The 27,783-nt window shown below is 35.7% G+C and overlaps 2 protein-coding genes across 4 annotated transcripts; one reads left to right on the plus strand and one right to left on the minus strand.

Annotated features, from left to right (window-relative positions):
• Window positions 1-12,699: 12,699 nt before the first annotated feature.
• On the plus strand, window positions 12,700-16,027 carry LOC111876444 (benzaldehyde dehydrogenase, mitochondrial). 3 transcript variants are annotated; one of them, XM_023872968.2, is made up of 11 exons: window positions 12,700-12,837; window positions 12,992-13,060; window positions 13,436-13,570; window positions 13,658-13,800; window positions 13,886-14,039; window positions 14,141-14,370; window positions 14,521-14,610; window positions 14,886-15,059; window positions 15,158-15,295; window positions 15,395-15,594; window positions 15,670-16,027. In XM_023872968.2, exons 2-11 carry the CDS (start codon window positions 12,994-12,996, stop codon window positions 15,941-15,943), a joined length of 1,605 nt encoding a protein of 534 aa, XP_023728736.1. In that variant the 5' UTR covers window positions 12,700-12,837; window positions 12,992-12,993; the 3' UTR covers window positions 15,944-16,027. The 3 variants fall into 3 exon arrangements, with proteins under 3 accessions (XP_023728736.1, XP_023728739.1, XP_023728737.1); XM_023872971.3 differs by lacking the exon at window positions 12,700-12,837 and adding an exon at window positions 12,860-12,922; XM_023872969.3 differs by lacking the exon at window positions 12,700-12,837 and having other exon boundaries at window positions 12,919-13,060.
• On the minus strand, window positions 15,618-17,902 carry LOC111876443 (UDP-glycosyltransferase 90A1). The gene has a single exon (XM_023872967.3). It carries the CDS (start codon window positions 17,607-17,609, stop codon window positions 16,176-16,178), a length of 1,434 nt encoding a protein of 477 aa, XP_023728735.1. The 5' UTR covers window positions 17,610-17,902; the 3' UTR covers window positions 15,618-16,175.
• Between the last annotated feature and the right edge of the window lie 9,881 nt (window positions 17,903-27,783).

The raw sequence follows: 27,783 nt of genomic DNA on the forward strand, positions 1-27,783 counted from the left end.
TCGACGAGTCTTGGGGTGACTCGACGAGTCTTGGGGTGACTCGACGAGTTGAGTCGTGTTCTAAGAGTTTTTAGAGCATAGGGACTCAACGAGTCAGCGGGTTGACTCGGCAAGTAGAGTCTGTCAGGAAGTTTGGCTTTGACTTTGACTTTGACCAAGAGTTGACCAGTTGACTTCTAGGGGTATTTTGGTAATTATTGGTATTTATTGAGTTTAGTTATTTGGTATTGGCTAGTGGTGAAGATCGTGTCGGTGGTCGGAGCAGCTTGGTCTTATCTTATCAGTCGGCAGTTGCAGGTGAGTTATCCTCACTATATCAACAGGGTCTAAGGCACCAAGGTCGGCCCTTTATCGGATGGAAATCCGGGTAGTTGTTTGTTATGTTTGCATCCTGGTAGTTAGGATGGTGTATGTTAGAGACATGGTTAGGGTCGGTATCCTGGTTTATAGGATGATGTTATGCTAGTGACCGGTTAGGTCAAAATCCTGGTAGGGATGTGCTATGTATGTGATCTGCTAAGATTGGTTTGATTAGTTGTGAATTGATATATGAGTATATGTTTATGTGTACATGGTTGTTGGACTGGGGTTGGGTTGAGGCGGGTCCTGCTTTGTGCTATAAGCCAACATACCCAGGGCGGACCGATTATCCCGAAGGCCCGGCGAGCGGTCCGGATAGACTGTAGGCCCCAAGAGGGCGGACCAGACGTGCCGAGGCTTGGAGAGTGGACCAGGCCGACTGAAGGCCCGGTACGGGCGGACCAGTCATACTGTAGACTCAGAGAGTGGACCAGGTGGATTGAAGGCCCGGTGCGGGCGGACCAATCACACTGTAGACTCGATGTATATGGCTAGACTCGGAGGGTGGACCAGGTGGACTGTAGGCCGGTGCGGCGGACCAGTCACATAGTAGACCTGAAGTGCATGGCTGTTCTGTTTTGTTTATGATATGATATGTGTATGGTATTATGGTTGGTATTTTGGGGGTATCTCACTAAGCTTTCGGGCTTACAGTTGTGGTTTAACGTTTCAGGTACTTTAGGAGACCGTGGCAAGGCAAAGGCGTGATCGTACTACTCCTCATGTTTATGTTTTATGATATGGTTCTGGGAATACTCTGATAATAAATGTATTGAAAACATTTTTGTAATAACTTAATGAAATTGGGTTGTTTTTGAAATGTTTAAATTGGTTGGAATTTTTAGAGCGTTACACAAACCCTAAAAATTAGGGTTTGAGGTCCTGGCACGTACGCCAACGTATGTGAGCTCTGCCTATAGTTTACAAAAATGCCACTATGGGCCATTTTGCAACATTTCTCACACACAAGGGCTAAGATGCAATAATCATCATACTTAGGGTTAAAATTTAGAATTACCTTAACATCAGGATGTTACATTTTTGTTGCGTATTAGTAAAATATAGGAGGTAAAATCATATTATATATATATATATATATATATATATATATATATATATATATATATATATATAAACACAAACACACACACACATACACACACACACACTATGAGAGCGGTGGATAAACACAAAAGTTTAGAAAACAAATGGGTAAAAATTACAATTTACAAAGTTGAAGATGGAGGGATGAAAGTGATATTTTAAAAAGTAAAAGAGTGGAAATTATCATTTTACAAAATAAAAAGGGTTGCAAATGACGGGTAAAATTGACAATTTACAATGTTGAAGGTGAAGGGGTGAAAATGATATTTTAAAAAGCAAATAGATGAAAATTATCATTTTACAAAATAAAAGGGTTGCAAGTGGCAAATCATCAAATATTAGGGATTAAAGTTGCAACTTAGGTATTGCTATAGTTGTACGGTACCATCACTCAGAAAGAAAAAATTTCATTTTATTTATATTTATAATATGAAACTTTAGGTGCTGTTTGTTTGGCCTCTTAATGATCCTATAAAGAGGATGACTCTTGATCCTTAAGATTCGGAGCATTTGGTGGAAGCTATTTTAACCTCTTAACAGACTAGACATTAAAAAAAGGCTCTTATTTGGTCAAATAGAATATGGAGTCTGGATGAAAAAATTTCTTTTGATGCCCTTGCCTCCCATAAATCTATTTTTGAACACAAAACCAATAAATTGTTGTGTTCTTGTGTTTGGCTGATCGATTTTTGTGAAATCGATTTTTTCAAACCTAAAACTTGTTATCTTGTGTTTGAACTCCAAAAATATTTGTTCACTTTGTTTTTGTTGCTGAGTTCTGTTGATTTTGTTGATGCGTCTTGTGATTGAACTCCCAAATCTACTATGTTTTTACTCGATTTTTGTTGCTCTGTTGTTGTTGGATTTTGTTGCTATGAATAAAAAGTTCAAAATTGATGAAACCTCTTCAAAATTGCTGAAATCTGTTCTTGCTGAATTGTGAATACTAGACATGGAAATATGAAAATATGTGTCCGTGAATTGCTTGAAACTATGTGTTTGTGATTGCTTTAAAATCTTGAAATGTTTTTTTTTGAAAATATTTGTTCAGGAAGTTGCTAGTGATGGAAGATATCCACCAATAAAAGAGGTCCATCAATGTTTTGGAAGCACGATTGCAAGAAGCCTAATGATCCAAAAACAAATTCAAAATGAGCCCTCTTCAAAGAGATTGTTGATGAAGAAACACATGAATCCGAATATCATAATACAATTTGTTTGAACTGATTTATTGAATGCTGTATGATGTTTATTATGTATTTAGAAAATAATTTAAAGGGTTAAAATGATCATTTTTCTCATCAAGATGCATACATTCAGATGCCTAACCAAACATCAATTTATGTTTAGATATAAATTCCTAAATAGCTTCTGCATCATCCAGATATATATATCATTTAGATATGATTCATCCAGATGCTACCAAACAGCCCCTTAAACAAATAAAAGAAAAGAAATCTGTTAATTTACTTTTGGATTAGCTAAAACAATGCTAAATCTAAAACACCATTTTATAAAAAAAGAACATGCGTAATATATGTTTAGATTTTATAAATTTATTACTTTGAAGATGATAAGAATTATAATTAAGGTGATAGCAATGATCGATACATCAACTTTGATTCTATTAAGATACAAATGCACAAATGTTAAATTTGAATTTATAATTTAATTGTCAATAACTTTTTAACGTTCATCAACATTTCTTCAAGAAAAGAAAAGAAAAGCATTAATTTAGCATCGGATCAACAAAAACAACCTTAAACACAAAACATCATTTTATAAAAAAAAAAAAAAAAACATGTATAAGTTACTTTTAGATTTTGCAAATTTGTTACATTGAAGATGTTAAGGAATGTAATTTTGTGATGGACATGATCATTATTTCATTGACTTTGGTTCTAGAAAGATACAAATATTTGTGTTGCAAATACTAATTACTATATGTTATATATGTTTCATTTATTAAAAAAAGTAGAAACTAGATGTAAAACCCATGTATTACATAAGTTTATTTAAAAAAAATTATATATAAAATTGTAAACATTTGAGAAGTTGAATTTATAACTAAAATAGAAAAATATTGAATTATTAAATTAAAGTTGTTTTTTCTCTTTTAAATTTAAACAAATAATCTAGAGAAATAAACAAAAAAACTATTGGGCTTTAATTTAGAAATTTAGAAATTAAAAGGAAAATCAATTAATGAAATTAAAATACATTTATTATTATATTTATTGCAATTAATACATTTAATAAAAATGAAACAACCATAAAATGTCACGTGCAAAAAATTTAATTGAAAATATCCACAAAATGACATGGGCTAAATCAATGAGAGTGTGACAAGTGGCAAAAACTTCTTTATTTATTAGGGAGGATTTAAGTGAGAATTTTTTTGAGTTATAGTGTTTAAATTTAAATTTTAATAAACTAATTATGTATCATAAGTGAAAGAGCTTTTGTATTAGTAGTAATTAAATATTATAAGTTCAAGAGTTGTGGTAGTTTCATATGAACATGGTTCAAGATAAAAAGGTTATCTAGAATCATATTCATTTGAATAATCAGTATTACAAGTGTTATAAAGATAACGATTTTTCTCATGGTAGTTATGCACGATTACAAGTAATAACATTTTTAGTCATTATAAGTAATAACAATATTTTAGAGTAAATTGTAAAAGTGTTCTTGTGTTTGTTACATAATTGCACTTCCGAAACAATTTTTTTCTCATTGTCCAAAACCCCATGGTTGAATTTTGTTACGTGGAAGGTCCCTTCTAATTTCATTTGTTTGCAGTCAACAAGTGAGATCATGTGTGTGTTACATGAGGATCGAATGATGTTTTCCTCCTTACTCTTTCCATTGCCGCCACCTCAAACATAAGGTCATAATTAAGATTATCAAGCTTAAGTTAAATTTATTCCCCAAGTTAATTCAACTATTCATCTTTCTCTACATTAAGAGCATTCATTATATCTACTTTCAACTATCATTTGGTGAAGTAGGGTGTAGTATTTAACAGACGATGACAATAGTGATTATATGTAACATACATGTTCGGTTATCGTGTTATATAATTTTAAAAGTGAATAATATAATGAAATATTATATGAATTTGAGTGTTAAGTTCTAACAAATAGTTTTTACTAGAATTGAAGTAAAACTATGTTTAGAATCATTCAGAATGTATTGGAAGTCTTATGAGATTCCAATCAAAAGTTAATTATTAAAATTAACGAAAATATAAAATTAAAAATAAGTAAAATTATATTATTTAAAGTTGTAAAAAATCTCGTTAGAAACATTTAGGCGAAAACCTCATCGAAATCCGAGTTATAACGATGAAGTTTCGTGACAGAACCGGCACGACGCCATATGACGTAAAAATGAGTTTTCGATAAACTACTTTTTAGCATATATGATCTAAATGAAAGTTGTAGTATTCATTAAACCGAAAACTTTCATAAAAAGAATGTCAAAATCTGACTTCATATGAGGAAGTTATGATTTTTCTAAGTTTCAGAATAGCAGCAGACAGCTAAAAACTCGAAATGAAGATCGAGCGATATTTAGCCAACGCAACCTAAACGAGAATTAAAGGTCTCGTTAATAGTAGTACAACGGTAAAAAGACAGATGAAAACAGACATCATATGAAGAAGTTATGAATTTTTAACGGACTTTTCCTGTCCTGGCCTGTTAAAAATATAATATTAAAAATGAAGTCAAAATTAGCCGACAGAGTCTAAACAAAAGTTGTAGAGTATAATCTCACCTACGCGTGGATATAAAGAACGTCAAAAACGGAGGCAGTGTGCAAAAAATATGAACTTTTTGAAGTTCGGAGCACAAAATTCGAGATCTGATAAAACTAACGACGTGAGCAAGTAATACTCACGACGTGAGGTAGTTGATGACACCTCTCAAGCCTAGTACACATGTGTCAAGTCTGCGAAGCTGACCAGTATCAAGCTCACGACGTGAGAGTCAAAATTTCGACTATAAATAGAGGGCCAGCCCTCTTGTTTCCGTTTACACAAAAACGCAATCCTCTCTCCCGTATTGCTTATTTTGAGCCATTTTCCCGTGCCGACGATCGTTAACTTCTGATAGTGTCTAGTCAAATTCTACCGGCAAAAACACACTTAATGGATATTTTAATCGCAACATTCTGTTATTTCACGGTGAGTTCAATATATAGGAACAATTGTATGTTATGTGTTATATGTGCTATGTGCTTTTCCGTGTTATTATCTCGTGTTGTTATTTCATGCTATTATGGTAGCAAAAGTTGTACCTTTGGTCATGTGATCAGTGAAAGGAATTAGATTCATAGCGGTATTGGTATGTAGCCTCTGGCCGTGTAGAGCATGTCTCGCAAGAGAATGACTTCTACCCCTATGACATTGGCAGAAGGTTAGATAGAGCTAAAAGCCTGAAATCTACCAAAATGTTTAAATCAGAAAATTGTATAATTATATGTCTTCTGTGCCATTTGGGCCGAAGTGTTATTGATGTATATCAAGTATTGAAATTGTTATGTCTCAATGATTGTATATCTTTGAATCAAATCATTGATTGATATGGAAAGCTTGTCGTATGATTCACATATGTCTTTGTTGTTCATTGTTCCCTTTGCTTCTGCCATATTGAAGTGTATATATATATATATATATATATATATATATATATATATATATATATATATATATATATATATATATATATATGGCATAACGTTATATTGTATCTATTATTGAACTCACTAAGCGTCACCGCTTACCTCTCTCAGTGTTTAACAATTGCAGGTAATGAGAATCCAGTATAGTCATATACTATTGGAAGATTTAGAATAATTTATACTATTACTTTTGTATTTGGGTTTATGTACGTATAAAATTATAATATCCTGGGTAGTTATGTAATATACTAAAACTTAATCGGATTGTATCCAGTCTTTTGTAATCAAACTATAAATGTAAATATTGTTTATAAATATGCATGTAGCATGTTTTGAAGTAACAATAATATGATGTAGTTCAATTTTAGAGAATGGTTCTCTCATTTGAAAGTGTGGATCTTTTATTATAATATGGAAAATTAGACGTGACCGTACACATTACACAAGAGAAAGTTAAGATTATCAATGATATGTCCACTGTCGTCCACAATCTCGATCAGTTTGTGTTTACTGTTAAGCAACTTATCTTACAAACCACTTAGTATTTTAAAACTATGTTGATGGTCATTTTGTGTTTCCAAATGTATTCTACTTTTTGTTGCTGTAAAGCCACTATGGTAGATTTCTTTGATGTAGACATTTTATAAGTTATAGCTATAATTAAGTGCATTTATGCACGAATTAAGTTACTTAGAAGAGATACATATTTACTTTCATTTTTCAAAAACACAAGGTATTAATTTAGATTATGAACCGGTGGTACCTAGTAATGATGCAAATATATAACATGTTATGAAATTTGTGGCTAGGGGTGCAAACGAGCCAAACTACTCGTGAGCTACTCAAGATCGGATCGCTAAAAGCTCGACTCGAAACCGATTTTAAACGAGTCCGAGCCGAGCTCGAGCTTAATATTAACCTCGTTTATTAAACGAGCTCGAGCTCGAGCCTATGTCACTAAGCTCGATTAGGCTCGCGAGCCTAAACGAGCCTTTATATAATATAATTTCTTATTTTTTATGTATTAAAATATTTGTGGATTAGGAATTTAAGGTATTAGTAAACGAGCTTCTTAACGAGTTCGAGCCGAACTTAAGCTTATTTAGGCTAGTCAGACAAAAAACGAGCCCGAGCCCGAGCCCGAGTCGAGCTTGTATAATTATTTACGATCTCGAGCCGAGCTCAGTACAAGAAACTCGAATCGAGCCGAGCTCAAGCTCGAGCCTCTTAGAACTTAAACGAGCCCGAGCCGAGCCTGGCCAAGCTCGAGCTCGGCTCGGCTCGTTTGCACCCCTATTTGTGGCTAAGCATAAAGCTTTTTGAAGTATACACTGATTATGAATATCTTTTTTGTTGGCTTAATTTAACTTGCTTTGATAATCCCTCGAACAACTTGGTTTTTTTTTTTCCAAAAAAAAAACAATATTAGTTAAAGACAGAAGAGTATTACAAAAATAATTCATGATTTTTGAACTATTTCTAGGTTTTCAAACATATAATCTTCATGATTTTTGAACTATTTCAAGATTTTCAAAGAAATAATAACGTATTTATGTTTGTGCAAAAAAACTTCGAATAATGAATTTCTTCACAACTTTTTGAAGATATTTATTTTAATCTCGAATCTTGTTAAAAGAAAACTTAAACATGAAAGAATGATTAGATACCTTGTTCCATTGAGATTTTCGGATCTAGAGACTAGGAAGAGCTTTCCAGTTGATCTCAAGAGCTCTCTCTAAAATCCCCCAGCAATGAACCATACAGATTTCTTAGTGTATTTTCGTGTGTTTTGATTTGCTCCTCATCACATGTATTTATAGATGGATATAAACCCTAATGTGAGAGATGGAAGGGATCTTGAGGATCTTGAGTCAAACCGGGAACTCAACCCACATGGTAAGTAAATATTCTATAAATCGGTCCATCAACAATTTATATTCTTACCATAATAAATAGATTTCATGATAACATTACATATATATGAAGTGGTCCCATATTTATCTAACAATCTCCCACTAGACCACAAATATATAAATGTACATATAACCGTATAAGCGCTTTAATGAATGTTATCATAATATTGGTACCCTTAAACAATCTCGTCCACTAATCATAATAGTATAGGATCAAAGCGGTCTTCGTTACAATTTACGTAACTAAACCTATCAATGGTCACATATACATATATAACTAACGACATAGATTAAACATGAAGTGTGGTTTTAAAATCTAAATAGATTTCCAACGGGTTCCTTTTTAACTTGAAGTGAGATCAAACTTCAAATAAGTGCAACTAATAATGGAGTTAACCGAATTCTTAATTCTGTACAGAAAAACATATTCTTAAACAAGACATAATGCACCATAAAACTCCCACTAAAACCAAATATCACACCAACGTGTGTAGTATGCTCATGAAAGACCTATGGAGGTAATCCCTTTATGAGCGGATCCGCTTTCATGGAGTTTGTTCATATGTGCTATATATATTTCCATTTTGCACTATCGTGTTAACAGAAGGAAACTTGATGTCAATATGCTTTGACTTAATAGAACTTTTGTTATTGGAATATAGCATTGCTGATTTATTATCACAACTTTAATGGTCTTTCAATACCAATAATGTGTAGCCTCGTGACAAATTTTCGCAACCATATTCCATGCTATAAATTACGATGTCATTATGGAAGATGCTACCGAAGTCTATTCCATGAAATGGTTCATCATGCTAAAATGTAAAAGTATCCCGATATGGATCGGTAACCATTTTGGCATCTAATAAAATCAGAGTTTTAATAAAAATGATCTCCAAAACATCTGATTTCCTATAGTTGAGCATATAGCCTTTTTTATATATATAGATATCTCAAAATTCATTTGGCTACTTTCTTATAATCCAAACTTGGGTTGCATAGATATCGACCCAAAACCAGAAAGATAAATTTACTCCCACTTAATATGTGATACACAATATCATTTACTGTATTTACCCCAAAACCAAAAGAGATAATAAATTGATGAAAAATTTGGTACCACGCATAGGATATCCAAAGTTGAGGTTGTTGAGTTTGTGTATTCAAAATAGGAGATTGAAAAACATTGTCGATCACTGATTCATAATTTGCATACTATCTAAAGCAATAATAGGAATCAAGATTGATTCCTCCTTAAGAACAATGTTTTAACTTTGTTTCTCCCCCAAACTCAACATCCTCAAAGAATGTTGCTCTATCCAAAATGAATGGTTAATATCCACGCAATTGAGAACTAACATAATATCCTTATTGCATTCCTTTTAGTTAATCTCATTGAGTAAAAATCATAAATGTGATCAATGTTAACAGGTATAATACCATAATTCAAATTTCTGTTTTGAGAATATAGGTAAATCTACTTTTATGCTCATTAATCCATAAACCGTAATCAATAATTTCAATTTATGACATTTTTACAAGGTATCAACACAACATTAATATCAAGTCTTTGGACAGTAATACTAACTTGCAAGAGATATCCTTATTTTAGAGATAAACGTTGACAATAAATCATGTCAATTAACAAGCCCCTCTTTTGATTGACTTATTAATCACACGGAACCAAAAAATCGTCACACGTTTATCACCACATATATGTTTATTCGGCCAAATATCAGTCTACCTTTGGGTCGGCTAATACCCGCATTAATAAACATATAAACTATAAATTTTGATAATAAGAATTGACAATATATCATGTCAATTAATAAGCTCCTCTTTTGATTGACTTATTAATAACATGTAACCTAAAAATTGTCACATATTTATCATCAAACATATGTTTATCCGTCCAAATATTAACATACCTTTGGGTCGATTAATATTCGCATTAATTAACACATAAACCATAAAATCTAATAATAAACATCGTTAATAAATCATGTCATTTAACAAGCCATTCTTTGGATTGACTTATTAATGACAGGTAACCAAAAAATTCTCGCATGTTTATTATCATATATGTGTTTTTTGCGGAAAAATATCAACCTACCTTTGGGTCGATTGATATCCGCAATAATAAACACATAAACCGCAATAATATTTAGATTCTTAGATAATTAATTTTCACAAAATGGATCACATTGACCATATAGTGTGAAAATAAATTTTCCAAATAAATAAATAACGCCATAACTGAATTTATTGAAAACCCAAAAAAAGATAATAACTCATACGTATATCATTAACGGTGCTAAAAAAAATTGGCTCTTTGAACTAAATTACATACACACTGGCATAACTGAATTGTAGACACATGATAGCAGTAAATGGCATATAAACCATATTATATGGTAAAACACAAAACAAAAGCTGCTATAATATAAACACTCAAGGGTTAAAGCCAATTATTTATTTATTTTAGTAGTATTTATTTTAGCAAGTGCATGAGTATGTGATCTCCAAAATAATAATAAAACTTACGACTTCAAATCAATTTACAGCCCATAAATATGTGCATGTCAATTTAATTCAATTCGTCCATAAATTGATGTCTACCGAAAATCGTAAATAAAAGAACAAAATTGAAAGTTTTTATTCTGTGTGGTCTACATCAAAATCATAAAAGACTACAAGCTATGCATTTACAGATGCCGAGTTTAAAACATATATACACACAGTCCGGCTCCCAAGACGATGCTTCCATTAAAATAATGTCCAAGGAAGCCATGTTGTCATACACAAAAGTGAAAAGAGTTTGCACCAGTCAAGATTTAAACTATCACATAATCATTGAGCCTTTAAACATAACATTTTCTTAAATTATCACAAAGAACAAGAAACATATATCATATCCTCAACCTTTTGTGATCGTGCCTCAAGAAAACAAAAGAAATAACACATAAAACAATTTTCTGCTTCGAGGAGAAAACAAGAATGTATAAACACAATATTAATAAAAAAAAATTTCTAGTAACAAATTCGAGTAAGCTCTGATACCAATTGTTGGTGATTTTCATAACCAAAACATAAAACGCGGAAGCATAATTTTGGATCTTTAATCTCGAATCGTGTTAAAAGAAAACTTAAACATGAAAGAATGATTAGATACCTTGTTCCATTGAGATTTTCGGATCTAGAGACTAGGAAGAGCTTTCCAGTTGATCTCAAGAGCTCTCTCTAAAATCCCCTAGCAATGAACCATACGGATTTCTTAGTGTATTTTCGTGTGTTTTGATTTGCTCCTCATCACATGTATTTATAGATGGATATAAGCCCTAATGTGAGAGATGGAAGAGATCTTGAGGATCTTGAGTCAAACCGGGAACTCAACCCACATGGTAAGTAAATATTCTATAAATCGGTCCATCAACAATTTATATTCTTACCATAATAAATAGATTTCATGATAACATTACATATATATGAAGTGGTCCCATATTTATCTAACAAACAAAACATAATGATTTTGAAAAATAAATTTATGAATCCATGAAAAAGTCGAGAAAAAAACATCATCCTAAATATAAGGAACTAATTCGAACAAAACCCATCTTCAAAAATTTGTACTTCGCAAATATTGGACATTATAGGAGATTAAAAAATTAGAAGTGATATTTCCACTTATGTTTATTATTTATTTACTTAAAAACCATGATTTGAATTTTATATCCCTTAAAATAAAAGAATAAAGTATCATGATATAAAATAGAAAAATCAAAAACATTTTCTTTAATGAATAAATAGAGAACATATTTATCACCTCCTTTAAAACTATAGTTACTAGTGGGGATGCCGCACATGTTGCGGAGAGTTTATTAATCATATATTTTAAACACATTTTCTATAATGCTTTTTTTACTAATCCTATATTTTAGACATAACTTAGACATAATTTATGTAATATTTGTTACACATTGATAATTTCTATAATTTCATTAGTATGCATGGTACATGAGTGTAGTTTTTTCTTACACATGGACCGTTTTGTAAATTTGGTGTTACATAGTGACCATTTCTATAGTTTTGATATTATAGATCAATTTATGTAATGTTGCTATTATACAATGACCTATTATGTAATATCGGGGCCTCTTTTCATTTATAATGTATCGTATTATACGTGACTATTTTTGTAATTTTGATATTACATGACCTATTTCTGAAATCTTGCAGTTCTACGGGGAACATTTTTGTAATATCATTATTACATAGGATATTTATGTATGTACTTCTGACAAAGACCATTTTGTAACTATTTCTTACAAGGACTATTTTTGTAACTCTTAATTTTTTTCCAGGGACCATTTACGTAACTTTCTAAATAACAAGGACCAGATCTGTAGCTCTTTTTTACAGGGTCTGTTTCTATAAATGTTACAATTTACTATTTCTGTTACTTTGTGAGGTATTTTTTTTTTTTTTTTTTTTTAGAAAAAGCTCTATTTCATATTTTTCCTCGTAATTAATAGGATTGTATAATATCAAAAAAATTCAAAATTTCCAATATCATCGACATATTATGATATATATTTTTTAGAAAAAAGTCGATATCTCATTTATTTATTCCGTAGGTAGTGTTCATTTATGATTTATATCTATTTTTGTATGTAGTGTTTATTAGCCTACTGTCTATTCATGACTAGTTTGGTGAGGATATAGACTGAAAACAGGAGTCGCACTTGATACGCTGGCTGTTCCAACTTTTTCTAAGGTAACCCGTTGAATCGTCTCTTCGTGATTATCCTGATGCTGCATCAGCTTTCACAATTTCTCAACTAAACAAACCTTTTTGGAGCGTACTTAGTTTGATCTCTTAACGTTTATATATACATATCATTGCTAGCGCTGATCTTTACTTTTTGCAGAAATGGCTGCTCGGAGAATGTCGTCGCTGCTTTCTTCTTCTTACGCTCCTGCTCTCTTACGATCGTTAGGTAAAACGAAATGTTTCTAGATTTTTCTCATAAATTCTTACTCAATTATGCTTTTTTCCTTGAGACCGTGCGATCATTTTAAGTTTCTCAAAACTGTTATAATCGAAGATTTTGTTCGATTCCATATTTTTTGGACTGATATATGGATTCACCTCAACAATTTCTTAATAAATAGATTTTCTTTGCACTTGATAATAACAGTAAATCTAAAGGTTTGTGTGAATGTGCTTTTGAACTGTTAACTTGAACAAAAAGTCGGTATCATTGCCTTTTTGATTTCTAGTCAAAACAAGTACCTCAGTGGGTTGACTATTCTTACCATTTTCATATTGTTATTGAGGCTAACTCATTTTGATGATCAATCTGATGAATCAGACCGCATCTCTGGGAGAGGCAGAGGCATCGGTAGGTTTAGTACGGCTGTTGCTTTAGAAGAACCAATAATTCCACCTGTCAAGGTTGAATACACCAAGCTCCTCATCAATGGTCAATTTGTGGATGCAGCATCAGGTAAGCTCTACAATACAGTTCGTCTTTTTGTAACTGTTAACAACTCAAGTATGTTGAAGAACTAATATCAACCCATCTGTGGCTCAGGGAAGACTTTTCCAACCTTAGACCCCAGAACAGGGCAATTGATTGCCAATGTTGCTGAAGGCGATATAGAAGATGTTAATCGTGCAGTGTCTGCAGCAAGGAAAGCTTTTGATGAAGGTCCCTGGCCTCGAATGACAGCTTATGTAAGCTTTCTATTTAACTATTTCTTCATTCTTTTTCATCATTTTTATAATAAATAACTAATGAATATTGTATATATGTTACCAGGAAAGATCTAGAATACTGTTGCGTTTTGCTGATTTGGTTGAGCAACATGCTGATGAAATAACAGCTCTTGAAGTTTGGGATAACGGGAAGCCATATGAACAGGCAGCTGGAGATGAAATACCATTATTCATTCGTCTTTTCCGGTATTATGCTGGTAAGCAGTGTCTGATTCAAAACAGAATCTAATTACATAAACTATGTTCAAATTTCTAAAAGTTATCATCTTTCTTGGTTTCTGTTGTGATATTTTCATAGGTTGGGCTGATAAAATCCATGGCCTCACAATTCAAGCTGATGGACCCTATCATGTCCAGACTCTACATGAACCTATCGGTGTTGCAGGGCAGATTATACCTTGGAACTTCCCTCTTCTTATGTATGCCTGGAAAGTTGGGCCCGCACTTGCATGTGGTAACACTATAGTACTTAAAACCGCTGAACAGACACCATTGTCTGCCCTCTATGTTTCAAAGCTTTTTCATGAGGTAATATTATTTTTTTTAAGGGTAAATGGTATGATATAGCAACATATAAATATGTTGCTATTATGTGTAAATGATAAAATACATTGCCCATATTATTATTGGTAGTGAGAGTAAAGTATGTTGCTATTCTATGTTGATTGCAAATGACAGGCAGGTCTTCCTCCCGGTGTGTTGAATATTGTGTCTGGTTATGGTCCCAGTGCTGGTGCTGCTCTTGCTAGCCATATGGATGTGGATAAGGTCTGTATACCATCTCTTAAATCAAATCATATTAGTAAATTACATTTTTGGTCCATTTTAGTATAGTTTATTTTCAGTTTTGATCCCCAAAAGTTTTCCCTTGCAGTTACGGTCCTTCTTTCTTGTAATGCTTTTGTTCCCTCAAACGTTACTAGAACCTCAAAAAAAGACCAAAAGCCAAAATTGCAAAAATCAGCTATACACAAGGACAAAAAATGTAACTTACCCTATTTATAATTTACATGAATGTTAACTTCAAAGCTTTTTATGCACAGCTGGCTTTCACAGGATCCACTGAAACTGGTAAAATTGTACTTGGATTGGCTGCAAAAAGCAATCTTAAACCAGTGACTTTAGAACTCGGTGGGAAGTCTCCTTTCATTGTCTGTGAAGATGCCAATGTTGATGAAGCTGTTGACCTGGCACACAATGCTCTTTTCTACAATCAGGTTTTTTCTTTCATTTCCTCAAATGGCAACCAATTTTCCTCCATAAACTAAAATAAATAAATAAAAACAGTTTAATTACTGATATTTGTTATTTACAGGGCCAATGTTGTTGTGCTGGATCACGTACATATGTACATGAGCGTGTTTATGATGAGTTTGTAGAAAAGGCAAAAGCTCGTGCTTTTCAACGTGTGGTTGGCGATCCTTTTAAGAAAGGTGTTGAACAAGGTCCTCAGGTACATTATATATATATATATTGCCTCTTATAATTATTTAAACATTTTATTTTTTCCATTTCAAGTTGAAAGTTTGAGTTTTATAAATTCATACTTTAGGTTGATTCTGATCAATTTGAGAAGATCTTGAAGTACATAAGATCTGGTGTTGACAATGGTGCTACCCTTGAAACTGGAGGTGAAAGGTTTGGGTCTAAAGGATATTATATCCAACCCACTGTTTTCTCAAATGTCCAGGACGACATGCTGATTGCAAAAGATGAGATCTTTGGACCAGTGCAATCGATTCTAAAATTCAAGTAAGCTATCATTCATCAAAATATATTCAACTCATTTATTTCCTATTTACTTATTGTTTAATTATTATAAAACAGGGGGGTCAAAGAGGTTATTCGAAGGTCAAATGATACTCAATTTGGACTAGCTGCTGGTGTTTTTACACAGAATCTTGATACTGCTAATACATTATCACGTGCATTGAAAGCGGGAACTGTGTGGATTAACTGTTTTGATGTTTTTGATGCTGCAATTCCTTTTGGTGGGTATAAGATGAGTGGACATGGGAGAGAAAAGGGAGTTTATAGTCTCAGTAACTACCTACAGGTCAAGGCTGTTGTTACCCATCTCAAGAATCCAGCATGGTTGTAGTTCAATGTCTCTCTTCTTTCTCTCTTTATATCCTATGCTTTGTGCATAGACACGGTATTGTTGTATCTTTATGACATTTTAAAATATATATATATATATATATATATATATATATATATATATATATATATATATATATATATATATATATATATATATATATATATATATATATATATATGGTATGGACTTGTTTACATTATGATGTGCAAAAAGCCAAAAATGAGATCATTCACTTGGAGTTTGATCTAACGGCCTGTAACTCATCTATGAGCTCGTTCAATGTACGCCAAGATGATCCACCTTCTGTCATTGCTTCCTTTGCAGCCTCACCAATCTCCTTCACCTTTTTTCTTACTTCCTTCCCCTTGTCACCCTCCATGAGCTCCTTCACCATTTTCTTTAACCCTTCTGATGTTACAAACCCTTTCACTGATCCATCACATGTCTCAACCCGTAAACCGATCTTAATCTCCTCCACCACCATTCTTGCATTCAGAGGTTGCTCAGCCATCATTGGCCACGCTAGTATCGGCACCTCTGAACATATGCTCTCCAGCACCGAGTTCCAACCACAGTGGCTTACAAACCCTTTTATGCTCTCGTGCTTCAGAATCTCCAGTTGGTCAACCCATTCTCTTACAATCATCCCTCTTTCCCCCACTCTCTCTTGTAGCTCGTCATAAACACTCATCTCACACTTCCTCACCACCCACAAGAAATTCACTAGGGATTCTTCCAAACCCTTTGATATCTCTTCCAACTGTTTCGATGATATCTCTGCTTGAGAACCGAATGCTACGTATAAAACCGAGCATCCCTTAGCTAGCTTTTGATCTAGCCACTGAATCCATTCAGGTTTCCGGTCAACCATTGGTGGTCTGGGTGACTCGGTCACGGCCAAGCAAAGGGGTCCGACACACCAAGCTTTGGGCTTAGACTCGCAGTTCAAAACGTCTAAAAACAGTGGCTCGAGCTCATAGAAGCTGTTTGTAATCAAGCCATAGCTATTAGCCGATGCTATGACAGTTTCCGTTATAAAGTCCATGTAAGGACCCGTTGGGTCCCTCTGCTTAAACGGCTCATCAAAGTCATTCCTAGTGACTTTGATCCATGGGAACCTCGGGACCGTGATCAGCTCGTCATCTGACTCAGGCCCTGAAAAGAGCCTGTTTGAAACCACCTCCCGAGTCAAAGCACCTACATAGTTATTCATACCATAAAAGGAGAGGCGAGGGATGCCAAATTTTTTAGCCGATGCAAGCGTCCAACTTAAAAACCCATCAGAAACGATACACGTGACATGGGAGAGATTCTCGAGTGCTTGTTCAAAGTCAGGTTGCATGAGCTTGGTTGCAGTGACAAATGGCCTGAAGAGGGACATAGAAGGGAGCTTATCGGTGCTCTCTATATCTTTAGCTATTCCTTCAACATCATTAGGGAATGGCAGGTCAATGATTGAAGCATCCGGGCATCTGTCAAGAAACTGAGCGTTGAAAGGTCGGTTGGCTTTGGTGGTGAAAACAGTGACTGTAATGCCACGGTTTGTGAGAAGTTGGGCTAGGTGGAGTAATGGGATGGTGTGGCCTTTGGACATGAAGGGAAACAACACGAAATGAGGACGGTGTGTTACTGTTGAATTAACAGGAAGTTGTAATGAAGCCATTTGCGTTGTGCATGTGTTGTGGGAAGCTGTGCACGATGGTTACTTATAAAAAGGAGCGAAGAGAGACGTGGTAAATACTAAATATTGAATTTGATGGAGACATTTGTGGGTGCGTGTATTTCATGAGATAAAGCAAAATAGAGACTGCTTCATGAACATTTAGTAAGGCGCGTTACATGTGATATAGTGATGTCGTCTACTTGTATGACTTTTCCTACCACTATCTGTGGCATTCGTTCTTTCGGGCACGACTGTAACATCTTAGGGTTAACCAGCTGACGGATGCATACTTATCATTATTAAATAAGTAAACTTTTCTATATATAGGATATAAAGTAAATCACATCCATGGTTGGCAATAAAGCAAATGGACTAGCATATCACTCGTTCACTTCTTTATCTTTGAAGTTTTACGAAAAGTTCTTTAATTAATAACTACCAAAATAAAAATTAAAGGCATCCATCTGCATGAAAATATGCAATAATTAAGACTCATGGTGTTGGAGGCATGAATATGTAGGTTGTGACTAAAATACTATAATATACACTTTTAAAGTGCCAAAGTGGGTCTCAGGAGGATCATGTATGGAAGACAAATTTGTTGAACAACAAAGGAGAGGTAAGAATTGAGCTAGTGAAGTACCAAACGAGTCCAATTTAGACTTAGTATCAGCCATAGTACGAAGCCAAAGCAGATCGAGCTTGCACTTGAGAATGTTCACTCTCTCAAGGTTCTCTGTAGGATACTTTAAATGATCAAGGAAAAAAAATTAAAGCACTCATAGCTAAGATGATATGTTGAAGCATAGCTATGGAAGAGGGTGTTAGAACAATGCCATTGACATAAAGGAGTGAGTATGTCATAGATCGGACCTGTTTGTAAATAAAAAGAAAGCAGTTTATGCTCGAAACCAATACTGGAAATGTAGTGAACATATTCATAGAACCATGCATAAGGGGCTGCTTGAGGCTGTATAAGGAGCATCAAAGATGACATACATGGTTGAGATGCTGGGGGAATCACGAAACCATGGTGGATGATGTATGAAGAGAGACTCTTGAAGGTAACAGTGAAGAAAATCATTTTTCACATCAGCTAATGTATTTGCCACCGACGACTAACTACAAGACCTAGCATGGTTCGTGTATCACCCCAACTTATGCATACCTTCTGTAATTAAAATAAAATTTTAACATACTAAGACTATCTAACACTTATATAGAAGTGTAAGTTTTGTTTAATAAGGAAACCTTAGGTGAAACGCCCATCGTACGGGCTAGTTGTTATTGGACTATCTTTTAAAAAACATCTACTTTTTGAAAATAACATCATGAAATTTGGTCCTAAAAGCTCATGAAAACGGTTACGGTTTAAAAGTTAACTGTTCTAAATACAAGGGTGTCCAATTCAAATATATATCATCACAAAAGTTCAGTGAACAATAAAAAGTTATGGCCTCTAAATGTCTAACATTGCTAGACAGGACCTTCAACTCATCTGCAAGTACACGTCAAAAATAGAACATTACATTTGGGGATCGGTAACCCTTTTGGCATCTAATAAAATCAATTCTGAATACAAATTATCTCCAACACATGATTTCCTACATATGAGCATGTAGCCTTTTATCCTTTATAAATATTTCAAAACCCATTTGGTTGCTTTCCAATGATCCATACCTAGGTTGCTTAGTTATCTGCAACATCCCTACAATATATGGATGTGTACATACTTAAGTATAAATGAAATTCCCAACAAAGAAAACATAAAGAATCTTCTACATATCTCTAAATTCAAGGTCAATTCTCAAAATTCAAGGTCAATTTTAGAGCATTGATTGTGATTGAATTTGTCTCTTTTAGCAGTAAAGGTGTCACTTGGTTTGTAGTTTGCATGCCAAATCTTTCAAGGATTATATCGATGTAGCTCTTTTGTGATAATCCTAGAATTCCACGAGATTTTTCTCGTTGAATCTGGATTCCTAATATAAAACAATCTTCCCAAAGATCTTTAATCTCAAAATACTTTGAAATAAATGTAATACCCCGATTTTCAAATATTACAGTTTGACCATTGGAATGAGTTTTGTTTGCAAAATGGCCCATAGTGACATTGCCATTATATTTGGGAAAATCAGAGTACGTTGGGCGTACCAACATGGTATGCGGGACATAAGGCTTTTAATGGTACGACGTCGTTTTGGGAGTACGTTGGGCGTACAATGTGTACGATGGGCATACTTCGTCCGGGCAAAAACCATAATTTTGAGATGGGCATACTTCGTTTCGGCAAAAACCATAATTTTGAGGGTTTGGACCATATTTAGTGATCCTTACTTCACTCCATTCCTAGCCTCCATTTTTAGAAACATCTTATCTTGTAAACCTTAGCCCCATTGTTGCAGTGTAAAGCTTGAGTGTGTTCCAAAGGAAGAGGAAGGTGGTGGTGAAGCTTGGGAGCTAGAATACTTCTACATCAATGGGTACACAATAGAATCAAGATTGATTCCTCTCCAATTCCTTAACGATGCCCTCCTTTCATTCCTTAAATTTAGTCTCATCGAGCACATGAATGTGATCAACGTTGGCAAATATGATATAGGAATCCAAATTTGTTTTTTTGGAAAATAAGTAATTTTAGTTTTATGCCCATTAATTCATAAACTCTAATCAATAAATTCAATTTATGACATCTTTACAAGGTATCGACATAACATTAATATCAAGTCTTTGGACAGTGATATTGTAAGAGATATCTTGATTTTAGTGTTACATTGATCACAACAACTCATGTTAATTAATAAGTCCCTTTTTACATTGGCTTATTAATAACATGGAACCAAATAATTGTTATATGTTTACCACGATATATGTCTTTATCCGACTAAATATCGGGTCAATTAATACCCACATCAATAAACAAATAAATCATGAAATTTAATATTAAACATTGACAATAAATTATGCCAATTAATTAAAAAACCTCATTTTTGAATTAATTTATTAATAACATTTATGAGAAAATAATGTCTCTATGGGTGAAGTCGGATGATCGGAAGTCTACCGGAGGAGACAGAAGAATGTGAGAAAGCGATGGAATCACAGCGGGGTAACCACTATGTTCGTGTCTAATATTCCTGATGGCGTAAGCAAGGAATCAATTAGGAGACTCTTTAATAACTTTGAGGAGCTTATGGATGTTTACATGGCGACAAAAAAGGATGCGAAAAAGAAGAACTTTGCCTTCGTAAGATTCAAAAAGATCAGCAGAGAAAAGGAGATGGAGGACAAGACGTAGGGATTAAAATGCAGGGGGTCAACACTCATAATTAACGTAGCAAAGTTCGAAAGGACGGAGATACCAAATAAGAAAATCCAGGAAAAAATACACCTAAACATGGGCAACAGTCTATGGGACAGTCATTCCGGGATGGTAGAACTTTTGTCGAGGTAGCGATACAAAGGAACCAAACCGTCCTCCCCCCCTGCTCTAGAGAAAAAACTGGTGTCCCTCGTAGACGGTACAATTATGGATGAATGGCTACATAGCCCTTTAACCTTAGTTGGTGAGGCAATCTGCTTGGAAAAACTAAGGAACATTCCACTTGATTTTAGAATGGGGATTGCACATTCGTATGGAATGAAATACCTTGGAGGACTGATGGTAGGGATACGCTTTCAATCCCCGTCTGACATCGATGAATTCTTATCTAAAAAGAATTATTGGGGTACGTGGTTCAAATACTTCAAGGCGGGGAACAAAGTGACGGGGGATTTTGGAAGAATAGCGTGATTGAAAATTGTCGAGCTCCCATTGAAACTATGGAACGAAGAAAACTTCTCAATAATTGTTAGCGAATTCGATAAGGTGATAGTTCTGATTGAGATTCTTCCAAGTCTACAAGACCTATCCATGGTGAACATATGCATACTGAGTGAAAATAAAATGCGTATAAATGAGTAGGTCAGGGTAGAATTCAACAGAAGTATTTTCAAAGTCGGTGTGATTGAAAGTGATTACGATTGGTCACCATTTCCTTTTTCTCCATTTGAAATATTTGACGTGGAAAAAAGCCAAAATGCTAACGGGGTTGGGGAAACTGCATGTAATATGGATGAAAATGTGTTGGAAGAAGGTGAAATCAACAAAGAAAGCGATGAGGAAGATGAAGGGATATCAGAAACAATTTCATCAAATGCGTCGGGCAAAAACGATGGTTGCAGGGGCAGATGTCAAACCGGCGACGCTGGTCGTGCCGTGTCCAATTGTGAGCGACGATGAACTTGGAGAAGTCCAATAGCCGTGTCGAAAAAGTCAACAACCGTTCTTTATTAATGACCGCCAAGAGAATATGGAAGTATTAAATGGGGATGTTAGTCAAGGAAATGACGCTCATTCTCTAGAAGATGAGATTCAGTCAAACCCAATGGGGAAGGAAGATGGGCCTTTTGGGTTAATTAGAAAGTTGGCTTCTACAGGGTGTTTTGGGTCGTTTCCCATGGGATGTAACCCATCTATGCCTATGGGGCCATCATTTTTAATAAAGCCGGTAAACAAACATGGTCCTGATCCAGAGTATGAAACGGGTGGAACTTTAGATAAACGTCGACATATCTACCGTTCCCCGTGCAATGAAGTACCCCCTAACCAAATGTCGATCAACACAAATTACCCCGATGTCACAAATCACGATCAAAGCTACCCTCTGGAGCTCCATGGGCTCCCGAAAATAAACTTGAATCTGGATGAAGCACATAAAACGGTGGAGGTTGGCCACATTATTGGCTTTGAGATCGAGAATGGTTCATGGAGGCGATGGCTGAAAACGGAGCGAACCCACCTCACAAATGAATTTAATGACCCCAAATACCCTTGGGATTGGAGAGAATAAGAAGGATGAGTGGGTATGCAAATTATGGAGAAATCAGAGTTTAGTTTTGATGGCACTCCAAGAAACCCAAATGGGTGACCTACAGAACTCGCTCAATATCGCAAGATGTTGGGGAAATGAAAACTACGGATTTGAATTGGTTAATGCCACTGGGAGATCGGGTGGATTGCTCACAATATGTGATCCTTGTTTCTTCGACATCACCGATACGATTGTCTCTAGGTACTTTCTTGCGATTTTTGGAACATGCCCAGTAGTGGGAGCTTTGATAGTGATTGTTAATGTATATGGACCAAAAAAAGTATCTGGAAAAACGAAGCTGTGGAATGACCTGCTTAACCTAAAACATGCTAAGCAGGCTACCTAGATAATCCTAGGAGATTTCAATGTCGTACGCGAACCGGAGGAACGAATAAATTCGACGTTCTGTAAATCGAGCGTCGAATCCTTCAATAGATTCATCGAACGGACTGATTTGTGTGATCTGAAAATGGGTGGGAAAAGGTTCACTTACTTTCAACAATTTGGGGCGAAATTGAGTAAACTAGATAGAATACTAGTTTGTCAAAACTTTATTGAAAAATTCCCATTGGCATGTTCATTTGCTCTTCCTAAGGAACTCTCAGATCATTCTCCTATTGTTCTCAAAACTGAGACTGAAGATTTTGGACCTCCCCCATTTAAGATGTTCAATTCTTGGTTGCTGAGAGATGGATTTGAGCAGGTGGTTCTTAAAGCATGGGATGATTTCAAAGGATATGGTGTTGCTTATGCGTTCCTCGCATAAAATCAAATATGTGAAGGGTGAAATTAAGAAATGGAGGGCAGTAGAATTTCATAAAGAGAACGATGGAAGATTAACATTAAAAAAAAGAATGGGTGAGTTGGATTCATTGGCAGAAACAAGGCAATTGTCTGATCAAGAAGTTGAAGAAAGGGCTAGGTGCTTTAGCAAGATCTCGGAATTGGAAAGAATGGTTTCATTAGATCTCAAGCAAAAAGCGAGAATTAAGTGGGTAGTTGATGGTGATGAGAATTCTCGATTCTGCCACAGATATGTTAACAACATGACAAGGAGGAATCATATCCATGGTTTCTCTGTGGAGGGGAAGTGGATAGCAAACCCTGGTGAAATGAAAAGTGCAGCAGTAAACTTTTTCTCCAAAAAGTTCCATGAGAAATGGGTAACTGGCCCAAAATTTTGTAGTTCCATGTTTAGAAAACTATCTGAGACCGATGCAGACTTTTTAGAACCTTCTATCTCAATTGTTGAAATCAAAAACTCTATATGGGCATGTGGCAGCGAGAAGGCTCCGGGGCCTGACGGTTTTACCCTAAAAAATTTTAAATTTTTTTAAGAAATGATAAAAGATGATATCTTCGATTATGTTAAAAACTTTGAAAGGTGGGGAAAATTTTCAAGGGGATGTAATGCCTCGTTTATTACTCTAGCTGCAAAAAATTAAGGATCCCCTCAGCCTCGGGGACTATCGACCAATCAGTTTGATTGGATCGTTATATAAGATCATTGCAAAGATACTTGCCCTAAGGGTCAAAAATGTAATTGGGAGTGTAATAGATGGTGTTCAATCTGCTTTTGTAGAGGGACGAAATATTTTGAAGGGTCCACTCATTGTAAATGAGATTTGTTCGTGGGCCAAGGCTACTAGAAGGAAAATACTATTATTCAAAGCAGATTTCAACAAGGCTTTTGACTCTATAAACTGGGGTTACCTTGATTCTATTATGGCTCAAATGAATTTTGGGACCAAGTGGCATTCATGGATACGAGGTTGCTTGGAGTCAACTAGAGCATCGATCATCATCAATGGTAGTCTCACTAAGGAGTTTGCAATGTCTAAAGGAGTGAGACAAGGGGACCCGCTTTCCCCTTTCCTGTTTATTATCGCAATGGAAGGGTTAAATATTGCAATGAAATCAAAAATGTCCAAAGGTATTTTTGATGGGATCCATATACCTAATGCTAATTACTGTTTATCCCACCTATTGTATGCAGATGATGCATTATTCTTGGGTGAATGGTAGAAAAGAAATATTGCGAACCTGGCAATGAAATTAGATGTTTTTAAGTATCTTCTGGCCTGAAGGTAAATTTCAACAAATCCATAGTTTTTGGTATTGGTGTCCCAGACCAAGAAGTTGTAAATTGTGTAAATCCGTTGGGATGTGAATCGACAACACTTCCATTCATCTACCTTGGAGTCTCGATAGGAATGAACATGGACCGTATGGATTCATGGAGTCCAATCTTGGAAAAACTAAAGGGTAAATTATCGGTTTGGAAGGCAAAAACACTAAGCTTTGGTGGACGTATCACACTTGCAAAAGATGTACTTGGGAGCCTACCCATATACTATATGTTTATCTTTGATGCACCGATTGGAGTTATAAAATCCCTTGAAAAAAATCCGAAGGTAGTTTCTCTGGGGAGGTTCAAACTATAATAAGAGTGTAAAGTGGGTTGCATGGGAGAAGATTACGGCTTCAAAAAAGGTGGGAGGTCTAGGATTGGGATCAATCCGTGTTTTGAACCTCGCACTGCTTTTTTTTTCAAACAACTAAATTTTATTAGAAAGAAAGAGAACCGTTAACAAAACATTACATCGGAATAGACACAATAGGATTTAACATCCAAGAAACATGACTGATACTAATTTTTCTATTACGAAAAACAAACCAATTGTATGAATAATCAACCAAACTATAGATTAACAAATTCCGTCTCGCACTTTGACTGCCAAAAATAACATCGTGCCTGAAGTTCCATAGAAGCCACCACATAGTCATGACAATAGGTTCCAATCCACTTCTCTTAATCAAAGAAAGGTTAAGAGAATCAATCCAAGTGACAGTGTCTTCAATCTGAATAAATGTGTAACACCCGAAATCAGAAAGGTCAAGAAAGGAAAGGAAAAACCCTAAGTTAAATAGGGTTGACTCGTCGAGTCCAGGGAGGAACTCGGCGAGTCGGAGCGGGATCCGGATGTAAAGTAAGTGACCGACTCGGCGAGTCTGGTCTGGGTTGGGAAACCCTAATTTCGGGACTTGGTACCCTATTTAAGCATCTTATTCTCTTCCCTAGGGCTCATTTGGGGCCCCTATAGTCCAGAACCAGAAACCCTAAGCCTCCATTGTTGCTCATTCAAGCTTTCTTTCCATTTTAGGTGATTTGAAGGAAGAAGGAAGAAGGCACTCATTGGGGATTCAAGAATTGGCAATAGATCCAGAGTTTGTGAGGTCTTCCAGAGCATTTGAAGGTAATGAGTCGCTACCTTCCCTCTTTTGCATATAGATCAACCTTTATCATGGGATTTGGGGCTTTTAGGGCAAGTTCAAGAACCATTTCGAGTTAGAAGCCCAGATCTGAAGTTGCTACTTCAGATCTATGTGTATCTTGGCCTAGAGAATCATAAAGCATCAGTCCTTGGGTTGATTGTTAAGCCCCTTTGTCTCAAACCCTAGTTTATAGTGTTTTGAGCCTAGATCCCGTTAGCTACACGTAAATTTTGCCACTTTACGTAAGGAATAGGCTTTAGAAGAGTGGATCTATAGTTTGGAGTCCATGCATGACTCAAAAGTCCTCTGCATGTATGTAGATCTGAATGGACTCGGCGAGTCCTTCGAGTGGACTCGGCGAGTAGCATGAAGATGAGGAGGAACTCGACGAGTGGGATGAACAACTCGTCGAGTCGGATGAAGTTAGGCATGAACTCGGCGAGTTGGAAGAACAAATCGACGAGTTGGTTGAAGATTGCCTTGGACTCGGCGAGTTAGGTCGTGAAACCCCAAACCCTTCGAGTTGAGACTCGAATCAGTGAGTCAGGTGGAGACTCGGCGAGTTGGACAGGTCAGGACTCGGAAATAGTTGGACTCGGCGAGTCGAGTTGCGAATAGAAAGACCCTGAGCATATGAACTCGGCGAGTCATTAGGTGGACTCGGCGAGTAGGGTTGACCTGGAAGGTTGACTTTGACCAGGATTTTGACTTTGACTAGAGTTGACTTAGTTGACTTTTAGAAGACTGTCAGACTAAGTGTCATATTGATATTGGTAGCTCGGAGAGCTGGAGGAGCAGCGGCTCAGGGGATTGTCGATCAACAGCCAGAGGATTATCGGCGGAGCTTAGCAGTTCAGGTGAGTTTCCTTCCAGTAGGAATGGGTCTACGGCCACAATGCCGGCCCGTTTAGCTAGCAGTAGTTTCCAGATTTTGATCTGATGCAGTAGTTAGTATGTTTGATGCCTTCGTGGTTCAGACAGGATTTATGTGTTATGTGTTCCGGGCAACGACCCGATGCAGTATACAGTATATGTGTGTTCATGCTAGTTGATGTGTTTATGATATGTTATGTTCAGTAAGTTCCGGACTTCGGTTCGATGCAGGGGAGAAGGTCCCAGTCAGTTCTGGACTTCGGTCCAATGCAGCTAGTTCCGGACTCCGGTCCGATGCAGGGGACAAGGTCCCAGTCAGTTCCGGACTTCGGTCCGATGCAGTTAGTTCCGGACTCCGGTCCGATGCAGGGGACAAGGTCCCAGTCAGTTCCGGACTTCGGTCCGATGCAGTCAGTTCTGGACTCCGGTCCAATGCAGTCAGTTCTGGACTTCAGTCCGATGCAGTTATTCCGGACTTCGGTCCGATGCAGTGGGCAAGGCCCAGTATGTGATTTATTTGTTATCGTGTGGTATGTGGTAGTTTGGGGGAGCTCACTAAGCTTCGTGCTTACGGTTTTCAGTTTTGGTTTCAGGTACTCAGTTTTTAAAAGAGGAGCTCGGGAAGATTGTAGTGCACACACCATAGTCAGTTAGCCTGGGAATGTTTTACTCTGATAATGAGATTATGTTTTGGAATTAATATTCGAAAATTATGTTATGACTTATGATACAGTTTTATAAATATGGTTTTCGTAATGTTTTAAAAGAAATTTTTAGTCGTGATTTTTGAGGTCGTTACAAGTTGGTATCAGAGCCTTGGTTTGAGGGATTCGGACATACTTGAGAGTGTGTCTGGACTCAAACTAAGGAAACGGTAAAAGGTTTTCAAAAGAAAAACATTTTTGAAAGAAATTTATGGTAAAAAGGAGTTTGAGAAAAGAAAAGAGTTTTAGAAAAAGCGGAAAGAATATTTAGAAAGTAAATAACTTGAAAAGAGAAAAAGGGTGTAGTGCATGCAATCAGCTGAGCTCAAGTAAGTACTCCCAAATTACCCATACAAGTTATGATCATTAGTTTCAGTTTCAGTTTTAGTTCCAGTTTCAGTTTCAGTT

This window comes from Lactuca sativa, chromosome 2 (assembly GCF_002870075.4).
Source record: "Lactuca sativa cultivar Salinas chromosome 2, Lsat_Salinas_v11, whole genome shotgun sequence".
NCBI classification, from domain to species: Eukaryota; Viridiplantae; Streptophyta; class Magnoliopsida; order Asterales; family Asteraceae; genus Lactuca; species Lactuca sativa.

Bases quoted from the DNA above. Each gene is read 5' to 3' on its own strand.
- LOC111876444 (XM_023872968.2), top strand. From the start codon at position 12,994: ATGGCTGCTCGGAGAATGTCGTCGCTGCTTTCTTCTTCTTACGCTCCT. The intron at 13,801-13,885 runs GTAAGCTTTCTA...ATATGTTACCAG, and splicing joins GGCCTCGAATGACAGCTTAT to GAAAGATCTAGAATACTGTT. The intron at 15,595-15,669 runs GTAAGCTATCAT...ATTATAAAACAG, and splicing joins CAATCGATTCTAAAATTCAA to GGGGGTCAAAGAGGTTATTC.
- LOC111876443 (XM_023872967.3), bottom strand. From the start codon at position 17,609: ATGGCTTCATTACAACTTCCTGTTAATTCAACAGTAACACACCGTCCT.